Source organism: Dermacentor albipictus, chromosome 3 (genome assembly GCF_038994185.2).
Source record: "Dermacentor albipictus isolate Rhodes 1998 colony chromosome 3, USDA_Dalb.pri_finalv2, whole genome shotgun sequence".
NCBI classification, from domain to species: Eukaryota; Metazoa; Arthropoda; class Arachnida; order Ixodida; family Ixodidae; genus Dermacentor; species Dermacentor albipictus.
Window position 1 is genome coordinate 75728625 of NC_091823.1, and position 22158 is coordinate 75750782.

Here is a 22158-nt window from a genome sequence, read left to right on the forward strand (position 1 = left end):
CACATTTACGCTAATATTTCTGCTGTGTTTGTGTTTCTAGTTGGCTGGTCGCAGAAACATGTTACTCCGCTCGTTTGTTGGTAAATATGTTTAAGTGTCGGGCATCTTTCATGTAATAAAGCCTCATAGTCCGTGATGTGCAAATACAAGACTAAACATTGCATCGAATTACATGGCGCGTACCTAATATTGTTTCGTATGTGACGCACTACTTTTTTTTTTTTTTTTTTGTCGCGGATGCGAACCGTGAGAGGTCTCTGCAGTCCTCGTAGCGTTCATTGCCTGCTATGTTTGAAGTGGAGTATATATCATATTAGCGTGAACGACCCGCGAGAATGGGAGCGCGCCGAAAATGTAACGACCTTAATCTTCCCGTATTTAATATTTCACAGCCCTTCTTGCCGCGTCGCTTGCCAGCTGCAAGCAATGATTTGCGGTCGTACCATTTGCGGGAGCTGTGTTTTATCACGATTGTTTTCCTTCCGTTTAGCTCCTTTCCTGTGAACGGCCGTCTCGCCGCGTGGCGATATACGGCGACAGCAGCCGTGTGCTATTGAGTGGCGAAGGTCGAAGAGATTGGGCCTGGAAGAAAATGAACTCGTATTTGAAACATTATCACAGAAATTTTGTGAATAGATATGCGTAGATAAATAGGCGCTTTTCGTTTATGTTGGGATAGTCACAACTTTTCCATAGTGGGAAATTTGTCATCTAAATTGTCTTCGTACCCTGACACATCTATCCCTATGACCCTCATTCACCAGCCCTACAGGCTTGTCTTGTTTATATGTATCGCTGCTGTCACACGGGTACTTTCAGTCGCGATGGGCCCCGTATCCGGATCTAATTTGTCGATTGCTACTGGCTCTCGGCGCAAGCTACTGATGGGAGTCAATCACCACCCAGAAATTCTGTCCGGATAGGGCTCAATCGAAAAATGCCCCAGGTATATGTCATACATGTTATACTCCAGTCACACGGTGTACTTTCGATTGCGATCGAGCCCGATCAGGAACGAGTTGCTCGATCGCAATTGGCTCCTTTGCGTACGCTGCGGAAGAGAACCATTGGCGATCCAGAAATTCGATCGCGATCGAAAGCGCCCCAGGTGACTGGTATAAATCTCCCCAGAACACTCGGATCTCTGTGCTAGCCTCATCTGCTTAGTGCTCAAGGAAATTATATTTCTTTAGACTATGTTCAATCATTCACTCACTATCTTGCATAAAACAGTGGCAAATATTATCTACATAGCAAAACATTTTCTCGTAACGTTTAAAGCCTTATGACAATGATGTCTTCTGTGTATACTTGGTGCAAAATGAGGCAAGAAAAGAAGTTTCAGGGGCTCCCAACTTGTCCACCAGCATTTATTAGTATACTTATTATAAAAGGCCATTCGTTTATCATTTTCCAGCGAAAATGTTTCCAGCAAGTTAAGACCCAGAACACTGATGAAAGCTACACTACAGGCAGAACTTTGTGTGGGAAGTCCATATATAATAAACACTTACTTTGATGCCAGACAAAATTGAGTTTGATTATTAGCAACTTTATGAGATTTTTATGCTTTAATATACAATGACATGAAGTCCTGAGATAATGTTTAATGGAAAGAGTAAATAAAGCTTACAAGGGCATTTAACTTCCACCTGTATGTCACTCATTTTCTGCTTAATGTCAAAGAGTCAGTCTGATCCAAGAAAATCTGCTTCCTGAATACGGCTTGGCTGTACAGTTTGCAGTTCTATTCATTGAAGACATTCATTTTTCTTATTGTTGTTTGATTTTGGCGAGATGCTTTCAGCATCACTGTGGTAACAAATAAGAGCAATCAAGTAATCACTCAGCTGAAAGCACTGTTGCTTGTTTGCTAAAAGATCTGAACAAGATACTTTAATAATAAATACTAGACTAAATAAATACAGCATCTGTGTTATGCACTGTAAATGCAGGTAGCTTCTTTTTAGTAGTGGCAAAATTTTCCGTTTCACACTGCCATTTTTCCATTTTCCTCTCCCTTTTCTTGGCCTAATGCTTCCCTTGTGGTGTCTTGTCACCATTAACTTACCCCCTTTGCTCCTTCAAGTTTGAATCATCATTTTTTGTCTGGTGTAGTTCTCAGATTATTTTCAATTTGTGGGCATCTGGACTTTTTCTTTGAACTTTGTGTGCTGTGTTTGCCACCTAGGTATTTTGAAAAGTGTACAACAAAAAATAAAAACACAAACTACTTGCTCTTAAAGTGAAAGTTACAGTAATACTAGCCATTTTTCATGTTATATTGTTATCTTGGTCCACAAAACACAGCAGAAAGTTGGTGGGAAAAATTTCACTGGTGCAATACTTATGATTGAGTTCAAGGAAATGTGCTCCTGTGCATTTAAAAAATAAACAAAGACTGCCATTAATATCCAGTTGGCCTTTATCTCTTTAATTTTTTCTTATTTGCATGTGTGTGTGCATGTGTGCAGGGAGAGAATGATAAGGTTCATGTAGAAACAAATCGGCAGACCTAGCTTGTTAAAGATTTCTTATATCATCTCATCATGAGCAGAGTGCCTTACTTAATCTGTTGTTAGAGTTCACTACAATATGTAGCATTCATCTTCACGTCATAAAGGGTCCAGTAAAAGTCTGTTATGTCAAACTCATGCACTTGCATCCTTGTGTTTGTCTTCTGCAGTCCGGTGCGCAGAGTGCCAGCAGGAGATCTCCAGTCAGGACGTGATCAGTCACCTGTTCCTGATGGAACACCTGGCTAGCAACAGCGAAGCCAAGACGGGTGAGGCGACCCGGACACACACGTGCACAAGCTGTGAGGACAGCGCGACTGCCTCTGGCTTCTGTGTCGACTGCCAGGACTGGCTGTGCCAGGCCTGCATTGACGCCCATCAGCGCGTGCGTGTCACCAAGGACCACAGCATCCGCGCTAAGGATGAACTTGAGGGAGACAAGCCTGCTGCGCTCGGTCAGAAGTACATGTTCTGCGAGAACCACAAGCAGGTTAGTGACCTCCAGGCCGATATTTTCCAAACTGTTTACTCTCCAGAAACTAAATCTTTGAAAAACTGTTCTTGTGAGTATTTGCACAATCAGGCAAGGAGGGGGAAACTACAAGCATGCTTGTTTGTGCTTTGACGTACATGCCATCACATTCTTCTCTTAACTTCTGCACAAAATCTAAGAATGGATAATTACCATCTCTTCCACTCTTGCGCTTTCTTAGACGGTGCTTAAATTGTGCAGGCTTGTGACTCTAATGTAGTTACTCCTGTTCAAATGGTTACATGCACAGCCATAGCTAGTCGAATTCTTTTCTTTCACAGTCCTCTGCTTTCTTCTAAGTGTCTCTCCTCTGTTTGTGTTCTTTCCAGCTTGTCCTGGCCGACCTAGTTTGCATATGCAAAAGTTAAGGCTACATTTCACAATGCAGTGACACAAAATCAGCATGTTTGCCTCCATATCAGAGTGCTGCAGATGTTATGATTAACAACACTAAAGTGGTGAAAAAGTGAGCACGATCATGCATGCATTTATCTTGGTGCTTGCACTAATCATAAGGCTGGAAATGAAATGAAGCTTCAGAACCACTGCACTTGACAGTAAATTTCTATTCAATTTCTGGTTGAAATTTCAGTCTCTAGGGCCCATGTTGGTTATATTCAGGTTAAGAATGCATAAGCAGTGAGTTTGTGCTCATAATTAGTGCGACAGGAGTACCATTGTGTGAAAAGTAATTGTGTAAATGTAGCTAGTGTGTATATGTATGTGTGTGTGTCATATACATGTGCACATCCTTGTCTTCACATTTGAGTACATATGCACACATGTGTACAATCCATGGGCTAGTTACAAGGTAAACTAAAATACCGAAAAATGATCTGTCTCAGCAGTGTTAAAATTGTGCAGTAAACCTAGTGTTTCGTTTTACTGGGATTGCAGATGAAAGCTGAAGACTAGGTTTTCCGTGTTTGTGCATTCTTCTGTCCACCCACAGCCTATGCGTTACGCCTGTTGGGGCTGTCTGTTGTCATCATCATCAAGTTGATATTGTCATGTCATCGTGAGACCACCTCACCCTTGTCATAGCACAAAGGAAATGAAAATATTGTCTACCGTTGCCACTGCGTTGCTGACCCTGCAGACAGTGCACACCAATGATGACGCTGATCATGATAATGATGATCATGATGCTCTATGGCCACATTGACAAACATGGTTGATGTGTAGAGCTCTGCCTTGGTAAAACCTTTCCTTGGTGTCCAGGAAAGGTTTGCAGCGGCAAAAGGCAAAGATGCAATGTGGTCAAGGCTTGCATGGTTTGCAGTTTTCATTCTCCATAGCACATTTGGTGTAAACAGATGCCTGTAAGCATTGTTGCTTTTTTATTGTTGTCATTGATGCTCTATGTGTATGTTTATCGCCTGTTGGCACTGCACACTCTCTGCTGAAAAGGTGCACTAGTGACTATTTATGGAGAGTTTCCTTTGGATTGACTGCAGTGACGCAGTGGCTATGGTGTTTTTATACTGAGCATGAGCTTATGGGTTCTAGTCATGATTACAGCCGCCGAATTTTGATGAAGGGGAAAGGCAAGAATGCTAGTCTGATTTAGGTGACCATGAAATAACCCCAGGTGTTCAGAAATAATCCAAAGCCCTCCACTGTGGAGACCCTCATAACCCCATTGCTATTTGATGTCGAACCCAATCAACCAGTCAATCTTACTGCCTATATTTTTCATGCTTCTCTGCCTGTTGTTTTTGTGCAGGAGCAACTAAAGCTGTACTGTGAGACCTGTGACAAGCTGACATGCCGTGACTGCCAGCTCCAGGAGCACAAAGATCACAAATATCAGTTCATTTCATCAGCATGTGAGCAACAAAAGACCAACCTTAACAGCTTGCTAGCCAAGATCCATGAGAAGCAGTCATACATTGAGGGTGCCCGCAACCTGGTGAGCAAACGGCACCATGAGATCACCCAGCAAGAGCAGAAGGTTACCAGCGACATCAAAATGTTCGCGGTCAGGTGAGCTGTCGTGTTTTCTCGAACCTTCTGACAGGATCATGAGACTGCATTTTGTGATGATTTATTTGGTTTTCCGTTCTTTGTGGCTCAAGTTTGGGTTCTGCCTTTCCACTGTCGTCTCCAAGATAAGCCATTTGACATAATATGAAGATGAAGAAATAACTCTGGGAAATGAAGTATATTGTTACAAAATATGGCCCCAAGTCATTAGGTGAACAATGCTTAAACTTTCATTGTTTGCAAGCATTATCCACAGTAGTGGGCAAGATAGATGTAGTGGCCTGCCTGTGGTTAAAATGTACTATACCTGTTGAAGGCTCCAATTATAAGCGTAGTCGGTGACTTTGTCATCCCTTCCTGTGTGTGTTGTGTTCTTGTTGCACTAATTTTCCTCATCAGCAATGCAAGACCAACTAGCCCAACAATTATTTCTACTTGATTATATGCACGGTTTTGCTTGTTGTATAGGAGTGTGGGAAATTTTGTGGGCAGCATCACTGGTTTGTTTATGTAACCTTTCAAAAAAAAATCTCTCATAAAAAATTAGCTTATATTTAGCATGAAATTATGTTCCACATAGAAGATTGTTGAAGTTGTTAGGAGCTAGTGGTAAGGGTGATGCATTTCTGATCTTTTTATCTTTGTATTCTAGTGTGCTGAACATGCACAGAGCCAAGTGGTTAGTGCTTATCTGCAAAGCAAACTTCCGGTTATGTGGTAAATGCAGCTTGAAATGTACTTGTCAAAATGTCCTGTTTGTAATTTTTGACAAGAAATATAAATATAAGGGAGCTGGCTAGGTGTATGGGTAATGAGAACTTAATTTTGTTTTTCTTGGTTGCCTTGGTTGGGCATTTATACTTTCAGGTTCATCACTGAAATAAACAAGCGAGGAAAGCTGCTGCTCCAGGAGCTCAATGACATCTGCAACAAGAAGAAGATGCAGCTTTCATCCAAGAATGAGGAGCTGATGGCTCTCTCGCTGAAACTGGCACAGTGCCACAAGTTTGCAGAGGCCGCGATTAACCGTGGAAGCGATGTGGCACTTGTTTTTAGCAAGAAAACCATCTGCAATCAGGTAGGCAGCTAGGTTATTTAGCATATTTAGTACTGTTGGCATTGTTGTGGGGAGAATCAGGTCTGGCTCTGAGAGGCTGTACCCACGAGGTTACGATTCCGAGGTGCTGCATTTTGAAATAGAGAAGAGTGAGATGATTGTGAAATCGCATCTGTAATCATGTGATGAATTTTTCCGAGCACATTAGTGGGTTACTTCTAGAATGCAGTACTTTCAGCTCAGGAGTTTGAGAGAATAAACTTTTTGATGATAAAAAACCTATAGATAGGCCTTCAGTGTGACGAGCTGTGAGAGATCGCAGTCTGGTGTGTTGATCGTTAGTTTTGGAAGGGAGGCAGGGCTCACTGACAAAGATGCTTTTCAGCATTAGGTAAATGGCCCCCGCACTGTTGCCTTTGCTGAGAAGGATGCTTCAGCTGAAATCATAACAATTGGTTAGCTCATAGTTTGGCTTCTTTAAAGCAGTATGATGTTCTGATGCCTTTAGGCATGTTCTGCATTATATTTGAAAGCAATTCTTGTAGTTTAGAATTGTTTGTTGCGACCATGTGACAGTGATGATAAACTTTCAGAGTGGTAAGTTGTCTAGGTTCAGGTAGGGTGAGCTTTACAAACACAGGCGACATGGTTTCAACATTCTGTGGTGTGCTTCTTTGGCGCCCATCAGATGCGGACGGTGCTGAAGACTCGCTGCGAGATACCCAACCCACAACATGTTGTGGACATCAAGTTCCTATATGAGGCCGACTTCCTTACAAACTACATTGGTGACCTGGGTTGCATCCTCGTGGACCAACAGCCCATCGTTGGCAACCCACCTTGGGCTGCCAAGCCACCACTTGTTACAGCCGCAGCCCTCAACCAGCACCGGTCTGGGCCCCCTCCCGATGCAGTGTCCTCAGCACAACAGCAGCAGCAACAGCAGCAGCAACATCAGCAACAGCAGCACCAGCAACAGCAGGTGAGAACTTGCCTGCTTTTCGCTTAGCTTTTCCTTACTTGCCTAGTAGTAATTATGGCTCTTCCCTATTTCTACATTTAGTACTATGCATAAAACCTGACTTCTTTTGTGGATCTTACTTGAGCTGTGTAAAAAGTTTGTCCATGTCTTTATGTGTTGCCTCCAAAGTCGAAAGGGGCAACACATTTTTAGCTATGCTGTCCAGAGAGGTGTTCAAATTCCACTGCTTTTCTTCAGTAGCCACTTGTGCTGCTGTTGCAGTGAGAAAAGTCTCCAAAGCTTTAAAATGTTTATTGAGGAAGCTGAAAATCCCAACCGAAAGAGTATGGACTTGGGAGAGGAAGCAGACTGCTTTGAACTTTCAATGTATTTGCTGAGCAAAACCTTTTTGTGTGTCCTAAAAGTTGGTTCTGTTTTCTTTTTAATTATTATTACTAGTGTCTGCTTTTGATGGCACTCCAGCTTTCTGTTGAGTTTGATTCTATGTTTGACTTTCTTTTGAGTGCGTCTATCTGTGTGTGACTAACTCTGGTGTCTAAACTGGTTGCAACTTGCTCATTCTTTCACTTCCACTAACTTGTAAGTGGAGTTGTTTCCTCCTGATTGGTGGGGCAGCTTCTGCAGCTGTTGTGATAGCAAGAATACACAGAATATTTTAGTGGAGTTATACTAATTACATATCGTTAAGCCACACATGCTCCAAAATTTCAAAATGATACTTAAGGAAAGTGAAGGCGCAGTAATGATTAAGGTGGACTTGCTTACAAAACCAAATTTGCACGGATAGACTATAGACATTTCTAGCCTTCAAGATGCATTACGTTTTGCATGCAAAGTTGAAGACCTTGCGCAATTAATTCGCTTCCTGATTCGTTGACTGACAACTCGTATTTCTCTTTTGCATCAGATTAGAGGAACCTTTCTTGTTTGAAAATGAAAGAAGCTTGTCAGTGTACCATCCTTCCCACTCTCAGGAGTGGTCATGAAAGCGTGTAACGCAGGCGGATTTTTCACTGTGGCAAGTCCAAGAAATCATTTCTCCAATGGAGATGAGGTGAAAGTGGCACCAGACGGCACAGCATGCCTGCACAGTGCATTTTTGCTGTGTTTGCCTGCAGTCACAGCTAACACGTCCCAGAGCTTGATGAACAGTGCTCTTACATTCACTCTGACAGTGAACCGCACCGTATGCTGTCGTCTCCGAACTAACTGTGGCCACAAACTATAACCGCAGAATAATGCTGCTGGCACTTGTCCTACTTGTTAGCAGTACGCAAGCTTTTACATTTCAATCTGTCAGCTGAAATTACTAGTCTCAGTTTTGTTTCTTACAAGTTTTTGTTGTTCCCTGAATCTTTGGCAAAAATCAAATTCACTCCTTCTCTACTTTTGTTGAAATTGGTGGTGGGCTGTCATCTTGCCTTTCTGTATTATATTCTCCATTTGTTATTTTGTGCGGATATAATTGTTATTCTTCATAGCCATGTAAATGTTCGCGCTTATATGCTTATGTCTGTTTTCACGGGAGGTGTCGCACTGCATATTCTCAGGCAGGCTCAGTGCTTACACGTGCATTCAAGAGTCATATTTGGTGCGCATGCATGTTTAATGCAACTCTGTCGTAGCATCGTGAGGCAAAAAAAAACGATTTAATTTCTCAGCCATGCTGCACCTTGGCTCATGCCCTGTGTTTTACCAGACTGGGAAAACAACCGGTGAAGTTCCCTTAGTTGTGTTAGAAACAAAACTGTGTCGTCAGGTCTAAAAAAAAAACACCCCGAGGCACAGGGAAAGAGAGCCGTGTGTGAAGTGTCCTGCTGTGTTCTTGTTCCCTGTGGCTGCTCGCTGCCCACTGCAGCCTGTCCCCCGGTACCCCGAAGGTTACCACCCTGCTTCAATGCCGACTGGCCCAGGGCCTGGACTTTATCACCATGTGGGTACAAACTTAAGCCCGGCTGGCTTTTCTTCTGCTCCCCCCTCCCCCCAGCCTGCTAGTCTTGCCCTTGACCCCCCCCTCCCATACTCATCATCTCTGGACTGCAGAGAGGGAAGGCTTCTCTCATGACCTCTGACTCCTCTAGCTTCTCCTCTCCCATTTCGCTTGTCTCATAAGGGAGATGCTGGGGATGGCCTTGGAGGAAGGGGGGGCTGCGCCATCTGTCTCATGCCGTAGTTAGTTGCCTTGGGGCTACGGTAGCTTTGATGCATGGAGATTATGACAGCATTAAAGTGCAAAGTTTTCAGTGGGATGGGGAAGTGGACAAGTGCTGACAATCAACTGCATACCAAATTATATAGCGATAAGTGAAGCAACAGTGAAAGCTGGGCTTTTAAAATCTTCCGATTGTGATTCTGTGCAGTTGCCGTACTCACAGATGTGGCCGGCTATGTCAGAGCAGGTACTGTTGGCCATGTTATATCTTCTGTCATATGGCATGCAAAATGCTGTCATTTTGTTGTCATCATTAGTTATTAGTTTCGTGTGTGTGCATGCATTTCGTGTGTGCACTTCGCTTGCTTGGTGATAATTGGCAAGCAGGTGTCAGTCAGCCCTTGTCCATGTCGCATTTCCCGCAACCTCTGTGCAACTTGTGGCCAAACATCTTGGGTTTGGCCACTTGACCTGCAGCCACTACTCTTTGTTGTCCCTGGAAATTTTGTTAGCCTGCTGTCCACTGCTTGTGACCCCCTGCTTGTGTCTGCCAACTTAGAGTGTGAAACTGTATGTGCACCCTTTGAGTCCAATAACCAACCTAATGGGCTCTGGAATGAGTTGGCTGTCATGGGAAAAAAGCATGAACTACTGGAACCTTGATGTGCTTTTTTTTTTTGGTTGAAGCCTGCCTGTTTTACTTTAATGAAGTGAAGTGCAACGTTAAATGTGATATGTTGTGCCGCATGCGATTGGAATATGTTGGAGTATAAGTTGCCTAACCTGTTTCAATTTTGTTCTTTTTCTGTCGGTTGTTACATTACATTGTGCAGCTACTTCAGCTTGACACTATTTTGCTCCCAGATTGAACGAAGAAGGGTAACACTTGTTGAGCATATTGGGGTGCTCTTTATTTTCTGAGGCACGGTTGTTTTTTATGCTCACTGTGGGCAACAGACAATTAGAGATGTTGGTTGGCTGTCCTGTGAAGCAGTTTTTTAGGTTATGCTCCTCCACTGCAGAATTACATTTATACCACTGTCATATTCTTCTCTGGAGGAAAGCATGATAGTGTGGTGTGCTGTGCAGTTCTTTGTTTCCTCTTCAATGACTTTGGTTGCAAGAGTCTCCCCACGGTGCCCAGCACCCCTGCATCTGGCACTGCTAGGCGGCAGAGACTGTTCCTATATCTAAATGATGAAAAAAGGTCACTTGGCTTATGAGGCTTTATGGAGCCACTGTCATGAAGCCCATTACCTAGGAGTAAGTTTATCCATCGCAGAAAAGCTTCATGAATAGTAAGCTGCTGCAAATTATATTTCTGAGTGGCAAAAGTCTTTAAGTCAATTCCCCTTCTTTTTTAGTCAACAACTTATTTGGCAGCTTAATATCACTAGTGACCAGGGGCGTACTTACATCCTCATAGCCAGGGGCATATTTCTGAAAAAATGCTTTGTGCTATTGGTCCCAGATGTCATTTCGGTTGCCTCCTGATGTTGCAATGGCTGAAAATATCAGTCTGGTGACTGCAAGTTTTGGTTTTAAAGCAGCTTTTTAGGGCAGATGACTTAACATTATTTTGTGCATCGTCCAATGATATTTACAATGTTGGAAATGTTGTGTGTGTTACATTGCCAAAATTTTAATATGTGTGCATTCTTAGGCAACTCACCCACGAAATTTGTCTGCTGGTCTGTTGGTTCATCTGTAATGCGTAACATGATGTGCTCTATACAAAGAAACAGAATACATTCAAAATGAAAAATTAAAGGAACCGTGGCGGGGGTGAATTTCGAACCTACGACCCCGCACTCAGAAGCTGAGCTGACCCACTGGGCTAAACACCTTTTCTTTTTCGTTATTGGCTCATTTGCAAGTTTATTCATTATTGACACTGGAATGAAGAGAACATGCATGTGAAATGCATATGTAATATCTACTAACAAGCATGATTGCAGTCACATCAAGATTCTCTTAGTAGAACCCTTGACAGCCATTCTGGGCTAGACAGCCATGCTTGCAGAAGGTGAATATACCTGAACTGTATGAATGGTTTACGCTGCGTTGTCTGTGTTGTTGCACAACACGGACAGATAAGCAGTGAGTGAGTTTATATGGATGATAAGGAGGAATGAAAGGCAACATGGCTCTGATTATGGTTGATAATGATTGGTGGCATCATTATCATTGATAATAGTGACATCATTTTCTTTAGGATGCACCAGGCAATTTTGATGTGTAAACAAAGAATGCAATACATTGTTTTCTTTACATGTTGTTAAAGTTGTCTTTCAAATTCTAGAGAAGAATAAGGGAACCAGCTCAGCTTTGTTTGCCATGTTTTGTTGAGAAAAGCTGCTTGGGAGCTAGCACGCAGCACTGCTGTGGTTGAGTTTGTAGACTTGTTGCATTGCAAAAAGACAGAAGAGTGCAGCCCTGATGCCGAGCTACGATGCATGTACGTCTCTGTAGTGTGCTACGAAGGCTTAGTATGTGGGGCTAAGAATAGGTATTGATGGAAGGGTGCATGGCAGAGCACGAAGGAAGATCTTAGTGCGCCAAACACTTCTTGCTCGCATTAATATTCATCTGTTGACCGCTTTTAGTGAAAGTCTGTTTTCGGGGCCTTGATAAAAAAAAAGTCAAGGTGTGTTAGAATTTTGATGTGCTTAGATTTGCATTAATGCAGCACGCATTGTTATCGTTAACTTGGATTTGTACAGTTAAACCTCATTATAATGAAGTCGGAAGGGTAGCTGAAATTACTTCACGATATCCATCATTGCACTTTACTGCAATGTAAGCCCAGTGGGGTGCACAACATTTAGTATGCACAGGAGGAGATCTTGCACCCTGCAAAACCGCTACATGGCCACGTAGCTGAAATTACTTCATGATATCCATCATTGCACTTTACTGCAATGTAAGCCCAGTGGGGTGCACAAAATTTAGTATGCACAGGAAAAGATCTTGCACCGTGCAAAACCGCTACATGGCCACGTATGCGATGAAATTTTCATAAAACTCTAAAAGAATCTTAGTTGTGCGCAAGACACAACTTTCAGCACCTGATGCAACTATCTTTATGGAAGCTGCTTTCTGTTTTGGTTTTGGTGGTACTTTCCATTTGGCTCGTCCGTAGCGTCTTGAAACTGAAAAAAATTGCAACGCGGTTGAAGAAAATGACTAGTACGCTACAACACTAAAGTCCATCGTGGTTAAGCAGCACATGGCACATAACATGACAAGCCAATTATGCAGCTGATCCAGGCTGATCCGCCGCCCTGATGGGGCTCCGCTGTCTGAATGAGCAGGCCAGTGAACCTTTCCACGCCAATTTGGTTGACTCGGCTCTAAGACTGCACAGGTACCGATGCGATCTTGGAGGTCACGCCTAGCTGCACCAGCCTGCGTGACACACCACAGTGATAAAGAGAAGTGGATGCACTGGTCCTTGCAGTGCCACACTAGCCACAGGCAGCAGCAGCAGCTCACCATCACTATCGCACTTCTCTTTCTCAATGTGTTGCATCATGTAGGCTGCCACAGGTTGGGCACAGCTAAGCATGGTCTGCGAGATTGCCTGGACTGGTGCAATGTTATCTTGGAGGCCAGGCTTAAGTGCACCAGCCTGCAGTGAGAGAGAGATGAGTGATAATTATGATGAGCTGCTGCTTATGCGCAGCGATGCGCAGGGATAGACCAGTGTTGCTCGATGGCAAGAGTTTTGAATTCCTGCACCGAATGTGTGCCGAATCCCGCGGAAAGTGATATGTTCGGCATGCAACAGTTGGGTATTTTCTGGTTTAGCAGACAAATGTACTTGGTTATATACATTGGCAGGACATTCTTACTTTGTTAGCATGAGTTTATAAATACATAGATTTATATGTGGAGATTTCAAGGGACATTTCACTTTGTTATATCCATTACTTCATTATCCCATTTCATTTAACGAGGTTCTGCTGTATATCATCTTACATGCTATTTAGAAGTTAGGGCTGTACAATGGTGGGAAGGCTGCGACGTCCCTTGCCCTCTCCTCTTCAATGCAGTTCTCTCTGCAGCAGCGGCAGGGGCCCATGGGATCAGTGCACGGCATTCCACCCGGTGTGCGCCCACCGCCCTACCCAGGCACCAACCCATATGGGGTACCAGCGGGCTACCCGGGGGCTCCTCCACCGCAGCTGCGCCACCTGCTCAACCAGGGCCCCATGAACCAGAAGGGGGGTGCCAGCATGGCTGCCTTGAGCCATATGGCTCGCATGGGGCCCTCAGCCGCAGGCGGATCGTACACGCTGCAAAAAAGCCCCCATCCTACGCCTCAACATCCTGGTCAGACGATGCACCCACAGCAGGGTGTGCGGCAACAACATGTAAGCTGCCTCATGTCAGAGCTATGTTCCACTACTGAACATGCACGGCTAAATAAACAGCTAACTAGACAGGGACCACCTCGCGTCCCATTCCTGTTCTGATGAAAGCCAGCAAAAAAGACACTTTGCGAAGACAGCATCAATGTCAAAAGTGACGCAGGCTGCTTTGCAGTCGAAACAAGATGGCGACTTAGCAGAGTTCTTTAAATCTCGACAGGACACAAATGGTCTGCACACGACAGGGCACGTCTGCACATAATTGGCCTTATTTTAATCTATGTTGTGTTTTCCATCGATTCGCACTTGTAAAAAGCTAAAAAATTGCGGTAAAATGTGCTTTTCTTAGCTTTTTCTTGTCATCGCGAGGTGGTGTAAGGCGCAGAGACAACTTCAAACTGCATTCTGTTCCTTGTGCTTGAAGCCGTCTTCTTAGCTGTCAACGTAGACTGTCTCCAATGCTGGCTAGGATTAGGATGGGAACAGACGCCAAGTAGTTGAGACTGTCAAGCTGCTCAAATTACAGTGCATAATTAGTGAATGTATAGTAGTAGCTGGTCATTCATTAATATTGCAGATTTGAGTTGCTAGTGAATATTATTATGGACGTCCTTCAGCTGTCACAATCTCGTTTCTTTTCCAATTCAGCCAGCATTCAGTCACCATACTGGCCAGTGGCCAAGCAGGACACTGGATAATGTAGTGATCAGATCACGAGGATGCCTCCAATGTGTCTTCTCTTGGTTCACATAGTTCAGGCATTGTAATTGGCTTGGCGTACATTACATACATCAACACTATTTCGTCAGCTGTAATCTTAAACTTACTTTTTTTACTGTGTTACATGTCCTGCTGCTGCAATATTTCTTCACATGGATATTTGCAGGTTAAATATAACAGCCTTTAAGCTGAATGCCTTGAAATCTCTCTCTCTCTCTCTCTTTGTATACCAGTGGTAAAAGCAGACTACTCAAACCCCTTCATCTCCTGAACATTGTGCATATGCCTTCTCATTGCAGGGCATGCCGTCACATCAGGCACTCGCTGCCCAGCAGGCAGCACACATGAGGCAGCAACAACTGCAGCGTATGCAACAACAACACCACCAACAGCAGCAGCAGCAGCATCAGCAGCAGCAGCAACAACAGCAGCAGCACCACCAGCAGCAACAACACCACCAGCAGCAACAGCAGCAACAACAACAACAGCAGCAGCAGCAGCAGCAGCAGCAGCAGCACCAGCAGCAGCAACAACAGCAGCAGCACCAGCAGCAGCAGCAACAGCAGCAGCAGCAGCAACACCACCTTTCCCAACAGATGCCAACCACTGCCAGTGTTCCTATCACGCTGAACTCAAGCATTACCATATCACCAGTGACTGCGGAAAAGTCAAGGTGAGCATTTTATCTCATATATCCCTTGTTTAAAATGTTCAGTCATGCCTTACTAGCAGTGTGCCTGACAAGTGTTATTTATACCCGACACGATCTACCAACAAGGCGATTAGCAATTGCTTGCTTAACTTTTCAACATGAAATGCTTTTAGGCTGCCTCAGTCATGTTTCACCGAGGCCTTTGCAATATCTTGATGATATTGTAGGGATTTTCCAATTTCATGAATCTTGCATAGCCCTGCCAGCACTAGCTACCAAATGCCACTTGTCACCATCCTTTGGGTAGCAAAACATAGCGAGGTGAAGAAGGTTCTGTACCATTGGTCAAGCTGGTATTGACCTGAGACCTAAGTTCATGTGAAAGGGCAAAGTTGCTGACTGAAGAAAATGGACTGTTCCTGTTAATGATAGGAAAGATGATGGCATATTCTGCTGTATTGGGAAATACACATGTGGTATCAATAAGGATGAAAAATATACCATTGTGAGCCAGAGTTATGGAGACCAGCACTTATATTTATAACAATGGTGTCGCCTTTGATTGTGGCATGCCATACTTTTTTTGAAGAGGCGTGCATGCATTGTGCCACTAGACTTCAGGCTGCATGGCAAGGCTTTAGAATGAGAACTTTCTGACAGAGTCAGTGGTGTACAAACTCTTCGTTGTGATGTACATGAATTAGTGGGGGTAAATGTCTGTTAAGGTATTTCGTTCTGTGATTGCTTCTCAATACAGGAAAAGATGGGCATTTATTGCCCTGTTTTCTTTTTACAAACGCTAGTCATGTCAGGGACACTGATCGATTACATTGGAACCTCGTTGATACGTTCCTCGCAGTTTTATTTTCCCGGCGGCTATGTCACGTTTGATTCCCATTGACGCCCATGTATTATGTTCCCCTTTGATATGTTGCCATTGTGTAACGTTCCCGTATCTTATGTTGCGTCTGAATGTGGCAGTCATGTAAATTTAGCGGTGCAGCCAACTTGTATGTTGCAACAAACCGGCTCATTGCAATAAGTGACTGCGGTTGGACAAGCCAAGCACTGGACTACCGTACAATATATAACGGGCGAAGACATGCGCAGAGCACTCGGCAAAGCATCTGAAGAAGTGTGCATCGGTTAAAACTGGAAACCATGCACACTTGGCCAGGTTCACCAAGCGCAAGGCTATACTTATTTTGGGACCGGCAAGGGTTTTATATGCGTTGTGTAATCGCCGGTTCTCTTTGGTCAGCTTTGCCGCAGTAAAGCTGTGTTACGTGCTGAAGCACGTCAAAAGTTGAAAGGGGTTACTGTCGCGGAACATTGTATGTGTTCCTTAATTACACGTGCACTGTCATTGCACTCAGTACAAGTGATAGCTATACTAGCAGTCATTCAGAGCTGTATCTGACATTGCTGTGGTGATTTGCAGCCTTCCTCTTAGTTACATTTTCCCGGTTATCTAAAAAAAAATATTTGTAATTCCTTGAAAAACATATCAACAAGGTCTTATTATGGTATGTTTCTATAGGTGCTTTGCACATTTGGGGCGTAAACAAGGGAAAGCAGAGATGAAGCACATGGCACTGTCACGTCTTATGCTGATTTCTAGAATAGCTCTGGCCCTCCACAAGTTTGTTTCATGTTCCCGTACAGACCAGCACCCACGAGTGGCCTACCTAGACCACCGCCACTGGCACCCGGTGTACAGATAATACCACAGCCAGCTCCTAAGGTCATCATGTTGGACTCGGCAGCTGCACGGGCAGCTGCGCTCCAGCAGCAGCAGATACGCCGCGTGTCAGGTTCTCGGGACGGCACGCCACCCTCCACAAACCGTCTTCCCTCACACTTGGTCGCAAGCAGCACAAACTCGGGGTCTGGTTCACCACGCCTGCCTGAAACCAGTGTTCTCGAGCGGTAAGCTCATTCTGGGCATGCCACCGTGCTCTAAATAGATAGAGTGCCCTTGAGTGAAAGTTGTCCCCAAGATTTCCCCTTACCTGGCATTTCGTTAAGCAGCATAACGCTAGCTAACCGAAAGACCACAAGGCAGAACACAAACAACAAAGAACAAGGCAAGAGTTGTTGTGGTAGCTGGAGTAGTCTCTTATCACAGGTGTGCACATAAAGCCTCCAGGAAAGCAGAGACAAACCGCATCAGCTGGTAGCCCACTCAATTTCATCCAGTCATGCCTTGCACTTATGCACTATGTGCTCCTGCTACAGTTGAATTTCATCCAATGTTATAGCTCGCTGGGAATGTGGAGTCGTGCTGCTGAGCTAGAGGTCAGGGGTTCAATCCCATCTGCAGTGGCTGCATTTTGATGTTAGTAAAATGAAAAAAATAACTTAATGTACTTGAATTTAGGTGCATGCTAACCCTTTTAAGTGCTGGCAAAAACAAAAACAAAAATGCGTTCAGAAAATGACATTCTTTTTATTGCACATCTGGATAGTAAACTTTTTGTATATTAGAAATATATATGACATGGGGGTTGTAAGTTCATGTGTTGTGTCTGAAAATACATAAAATGTAAGAGTAGGAGGAACCATGCATTTCAAGAGCCCAAAAAAAGCTTTGCTTAGCATTCCTTGCCTTCACTTTGCCATGCTCTTTACCCACAAGGTATTGTGTGTTGACATGACCATAGTTTGTGCTGAGGCAATGCACCCAAGGCTACACATTACTGATAAGGCAGCAATGTGTGCACTTAATAGGAAGCCTTAGCTCGAGGTGAACTCTTAATTAATTGATGAGCACCTGGGGTTCTTTAACGTGCAGCAAATGCACGGTACATGAGCGTTTTTGCATTTCACCCTCATTTAAATGCGGCCGCCGTGGCCGGGATTCGATCCCGCTCCCTTCAAACGCCTATCCTGCCCATTCAGATATATAATATAAAATGCAGAAGTGATATTATGAGATGAGGACCCATCTGAATGAAATTTATTGAATTTGAGAAAGAAAGTTTAACTTCAGTGACACTGGGAAGCAAAATTGATTTAGGGTTTAAAATTTCTAATAAAGATTGCTGAAAATTTTAAAGTTAAAAAAATAAAGAAAAGCATTACGTCTAAAAATGTGTTACTTTGCACTAAAAATGGGTACCGCACTTCTGTAAACTGCATCTGTTAGAGCATTTAAAGTGGGCAAAGTTTATCTAATAAGTTATAGCTTACAGGAATTTGTAAGTGTTTACAAGGATCTTGCAAAAGTGCTAGTAGCATATTATTGGTATATTTCAGAGAGGTGCATACTACATCAATTTTGTCTGCTTTAGACATGTTCTTAGGTGCACAGAATTGTGATATTGTTTTTCATTGTGGTGTTACAGAGTTGCAAACATGATAGTTTCTTTTTTAAAAATTGTTCAGTTTTCAGCCATTTTTATTAAAAAGACTGACAACTTAAACAAATAATCTGCTTCTTGCAGTCATTCGATTTTAACTTTTTCTCTTGAATGCAGTGGAGCTCATCAAATTTGGTGCAATGGTTGCCGAGAAAAACTATTTCTGCGTTTCCATGTGCTCAAATAGGAGCCTCCGAGATAAAGCGTTCTCTTGAGGATCATTCCTTTACTTTGTATGGGATTTATCTAAATTCAAGCCATTTTGTTTCAGATGAGAAAGTTTAAGGGATGAGAAAAAAAATAAGAAATTGGAGGGGTGGAAGAATGCTGCTCATTGAAAGGTCATGCCAATTGGAATTTCTGTTAGGGCTGCATAATGAAGTGTACTGGCCACGTGTATGTGTCACTTTCTCCCACTGCATGGTTGTATTAACCAAGCTGAGGAGGGGGCTTTAGTTGAAGTGCTAACACAGCAGCGCAATTCTGCTTCTGATGACTCACTGCTCAATCATTTCCTACTTATCCGTATAAAGTGAAATGTAATCTGGTCACTGGCAAACCATATAGGTGTGTTCTCTGGATATGTTTGTGCCGGTTTGACTAGCCCCAACTTGAAGAATTAACAGGGAAAATGTCTTTCGAGCACTTTTTCAAGCAGAAATCAACATATTGAACTTGGCCGGAAGATTTTGACGTAAACATTAATGAGTCGATATTGTCATTTGCAATCTGTGGTAAAAAGCTTGCCTGCAGTCAAGGCAATCCCTGTGCTGGCAGTTTCAAGCCATTCAGATTTGCTCATGCTTACCCGCTGAAGTTAGAGGCAGCCAGTTGTTGTGTTGCTTGCTGATGCCACTGCTGCTAATGAATTGGAAGGAGATACCGGTGGCCGCCATTTCATTTACTGATGCTCAGCTTAGTTCAGCTTTCTATGAAAATCGAGCTGATCAAGGAAAATAGGGTGTCAGTGCGGTTGGCATTTATTTTATTTATTTATTAGATACTGCCAACTGCCTCTTGGCAGTCCAGGCAGGAGCGAGTACGAAGAATTCTGGACAGAAAGACTCCACGGTTACCTCAACCTAGTTCTGTAACTACAGCTTTTGGTCGGACCGATGTGTGAAAGTTTCTTCAAGCACAGCTACAAACTGGCCACTAATGCAAGCACTGTACTATTGCCATTCGCTATGAGCATACACATAACATGAAATGCCTTGGAAAAACATTCAGTTCTTTATGCAATTAAACTACCACGATTATTGACATAAAGCAAAGCTGCAAACAATGTTGTTTTCTGCTTTGCCTCGCCATTCTCAGTGCTACGATATGTCAAAGTGTGGCATGGCTTCGTAGCACCGACTGCCATCATGATGGAAGTGTAGAGGAAATCTGTGTTCCACAATGTAGCCTCACCCCATACTTCTATTTCCAGAATTTTTGGAATGTGTTATATTCACATAAGTAAGACATCACTAGCATGTACAGCGGGATCCACTAGGAAACATCACTTAGTACTCCGGCACGCTTTATAGCCGAGGTAGAATGCAAAATACAATGCACCATAATATTCTTGCGTACAGCTGCATACCTAACATGTTATGTCAGCCACTTGTTACCAAAAAAATTAAATTTAAGACATTTTGCAGTTATACTGGCTTTAGTGCCGCATAGATGTTCTCTTTAAGAATTGATGATGTACTGTACAGCTGTTGGGACACAGGCTAACGTGACCCACAAGAGGTCATAACATAATCTTGCCTCTGCCTTGGCATGTGACCTTTTTGTTAAGCGGGGGAGGTGGCAGTACCTGAGAGCAGGCTTTTGGGCTTTTACTCACTGCTTTCTTTCGACTAACTTCTCGATCTTTCCCTCACCACCATGCTACCATGCTGCCCTGCTGCCCTCCACGTTCCCCATCCCCCCTCCATCAGCCTCCTCCTAGGAGCGGTTGGGGATACTTCTGATTTGTCTGGCAGGAACAGCGCCATCACCATCACGCCTGTGGCGGTGGGGCCTTCCTCCACCTCGTCGTCCTCCTCGTCACGCACAGCGTCCCCATCAGTGTCCGTGGTGCGCATCAAGGAGGAGCCCAAGTCACCTGGCGAGCAGCAGCTGCCCTCATGCAGCGGTGACGCGGGTCTGTCATCCAACACCCTCCGCAGCTCAGCATCACCAGCCGAGACAGCCGCGGGGCTCGCATCCAGGTCTCTGGTGAGTGGCATTGCATCATGGCTGCCCGACTGTTCGTGGCTACTAGTATACTCTTATTCCTCCTTTCTTATTGGCATGTGCGCACGTGTGCGTGCGTGTGTGAAACGCACACACAGATGAAAACATGAACAGAAAAGGAAACATGCACATAGTGCCAAGCGTCGTGTTTTGTTTCCTTGCTCTTTTTAACAGCTCTCTTTCTCTGAGTATGCACCACACACGTACGCACAAGATTTTTTACACACACATGCAAATAGAATGCCATTAAAATGTGCAAAAAGCACTAATGGTAAAAAGAGAAATTTTTGCCATAAGGTATAACTATATTTGATTACTGAGGTGTTCTTGCTCTGTGATTGCTCTTTCTGTGCCTGGTCAAGAACACAGAACACTATTCATTTAAGGGGTAGTGTCATGCTTACTTCCATCGGTGTGAAGCAAGATTTGTTTTCTTTGGTTGTGTAAATATCAGAATTTTGCAGACTCTTGGATACGAGAAAAAGTTTAAAATTTCTACAGGCTAGACATGCTGCCTGCTATTCTGATTTCCAGCCCATACTAGTATGTGTGAACAACATATACTACCTATATACTGGTATATGTGAAAGCGTGTGCAGTTTTATTGACTGCGCTCACAGGCAGCTAGGAAATTCAGCATTTCCACGGATCCTGTGGTCCGTAAGCTTTTAATGGCAGCTGTACCTCACGGCTTTCTGTCTTTTCATACATAGTTAGAGCTTTGGTAGCTCTCTGATGTCACCTTGTACTTGCATTCTTTTGTTGCAGAATGACTTCGCAAACCGGTCTATAGGAAACCTACTTCAGTCTTCAGGCTCGAAGGACTCAAGTCAAGAGAAGGTGTGTTAAACTGGCTCTTTTCAGGTTGTGCTTGGTGCAGCATCACGCCTTCGCGAGCAGACCAATGGAAGTGGGGAGATAGAAAGGCAAAGTAAGAGTCAGCACAATGGCTCACTGTAGGACTCAGTCCACTGAACAATGTGTAAATAACAGAGCCACACACACATTCTGTTTAAATCATTGGCATGTTTGACCTCAGTCATCACAGTCGGAATTCATTATGCTATACTTCTCAATAACAATCTTCAAACTTTCGTCAGTGAATCATTGAAGTCTCCGCGCTCTGATTGTTGCACTTTCCTACCCAGATATGGCATATTTAAATACCTGTAGATATTTTTCCTCACACAGTTGATTTTTGGAATTTATTACCTGGTGCGACTCGGTCATTGTCAGAATTTCGAAATGCTCTAGCATAGTGCTCTGTGTATAACTAGGCATTTCAACTATTGCCATTGTTCTTACCCAAGTTTATTTCCTTGCTTTGCATTTGTATTTTGCAATGACCTTGTAAACTGCGGGGTTTTAGTTGCTTTCGCACCATTTGTATTCTGTGTGTGTGTCTTGTTTTAGTTTTCCACTCCTGCTAGCCCATTCAGGCTGTAGCATGTATAAATAAACAAATAAAATAGAATAAATAAAGGGCATCGAACAGGAATTCATTGTTTGCATTCTCTATTCTTTATTCAGAAAGCCTCACAGCTCTACTAATGCATTGTTGTGGGGGCAGATAAACATATTTGTGACCAACCAGTTC

General features: G+C 43.6%; 1 protein-coding gene across 10 annotated transcripts in view; it reads left to right on the plus strand.

Annotated features, from left to right (window-relative positions):
- The window catches only part of LOC135900609 (E3 ubiquitin-protein ligase TRIM33-like), a 167679-nt gene that overhangs the window by 105498 nt on the left and 40023 nt on the right, over positions 1–22158 (plus strand). The window contains exons 2-12 of one of the 10 annotated variants that reach the window (XM_065430038.2): positions 2687–3006; positions 4775–5034; positions 5902–6112; positions 6780–7073; positions 8932–9006; positions 9434–9472; positions 13281–13601; positions 14618–14991; positions 16636–16899; positions 20264–20543; positions 21330–21401. In XM_065430038.2, coding sequence (XP_065286110.1) covers positions 2687–3006; positions 4775–5034; positions 5902–6112; positions 6780–7073; positions 8932–9006; positions 9434–9472; positions 13281–13601; positions 14618–14991; positions 16636–16899; positions 20264–20543; positions 21330–21401 — 2510 coding nt within the window. The remainder of the gene's footprint in view (positions 1–2686; positions 3007–4774; positions 5035–5901; positions 6113–6779; positions 7074–8931; positions 9007–9433; positions 9473–13280; positions 13602–14617; positions 14992–16635; positions 16900–20263; positions 20544–21329; positions 21402–22158) is intronic. The other 9 variants (XM_065430039.2, XM_065430041.2, XM_065430040.2 and 6 more) reach the window with 9 other exon arrangements.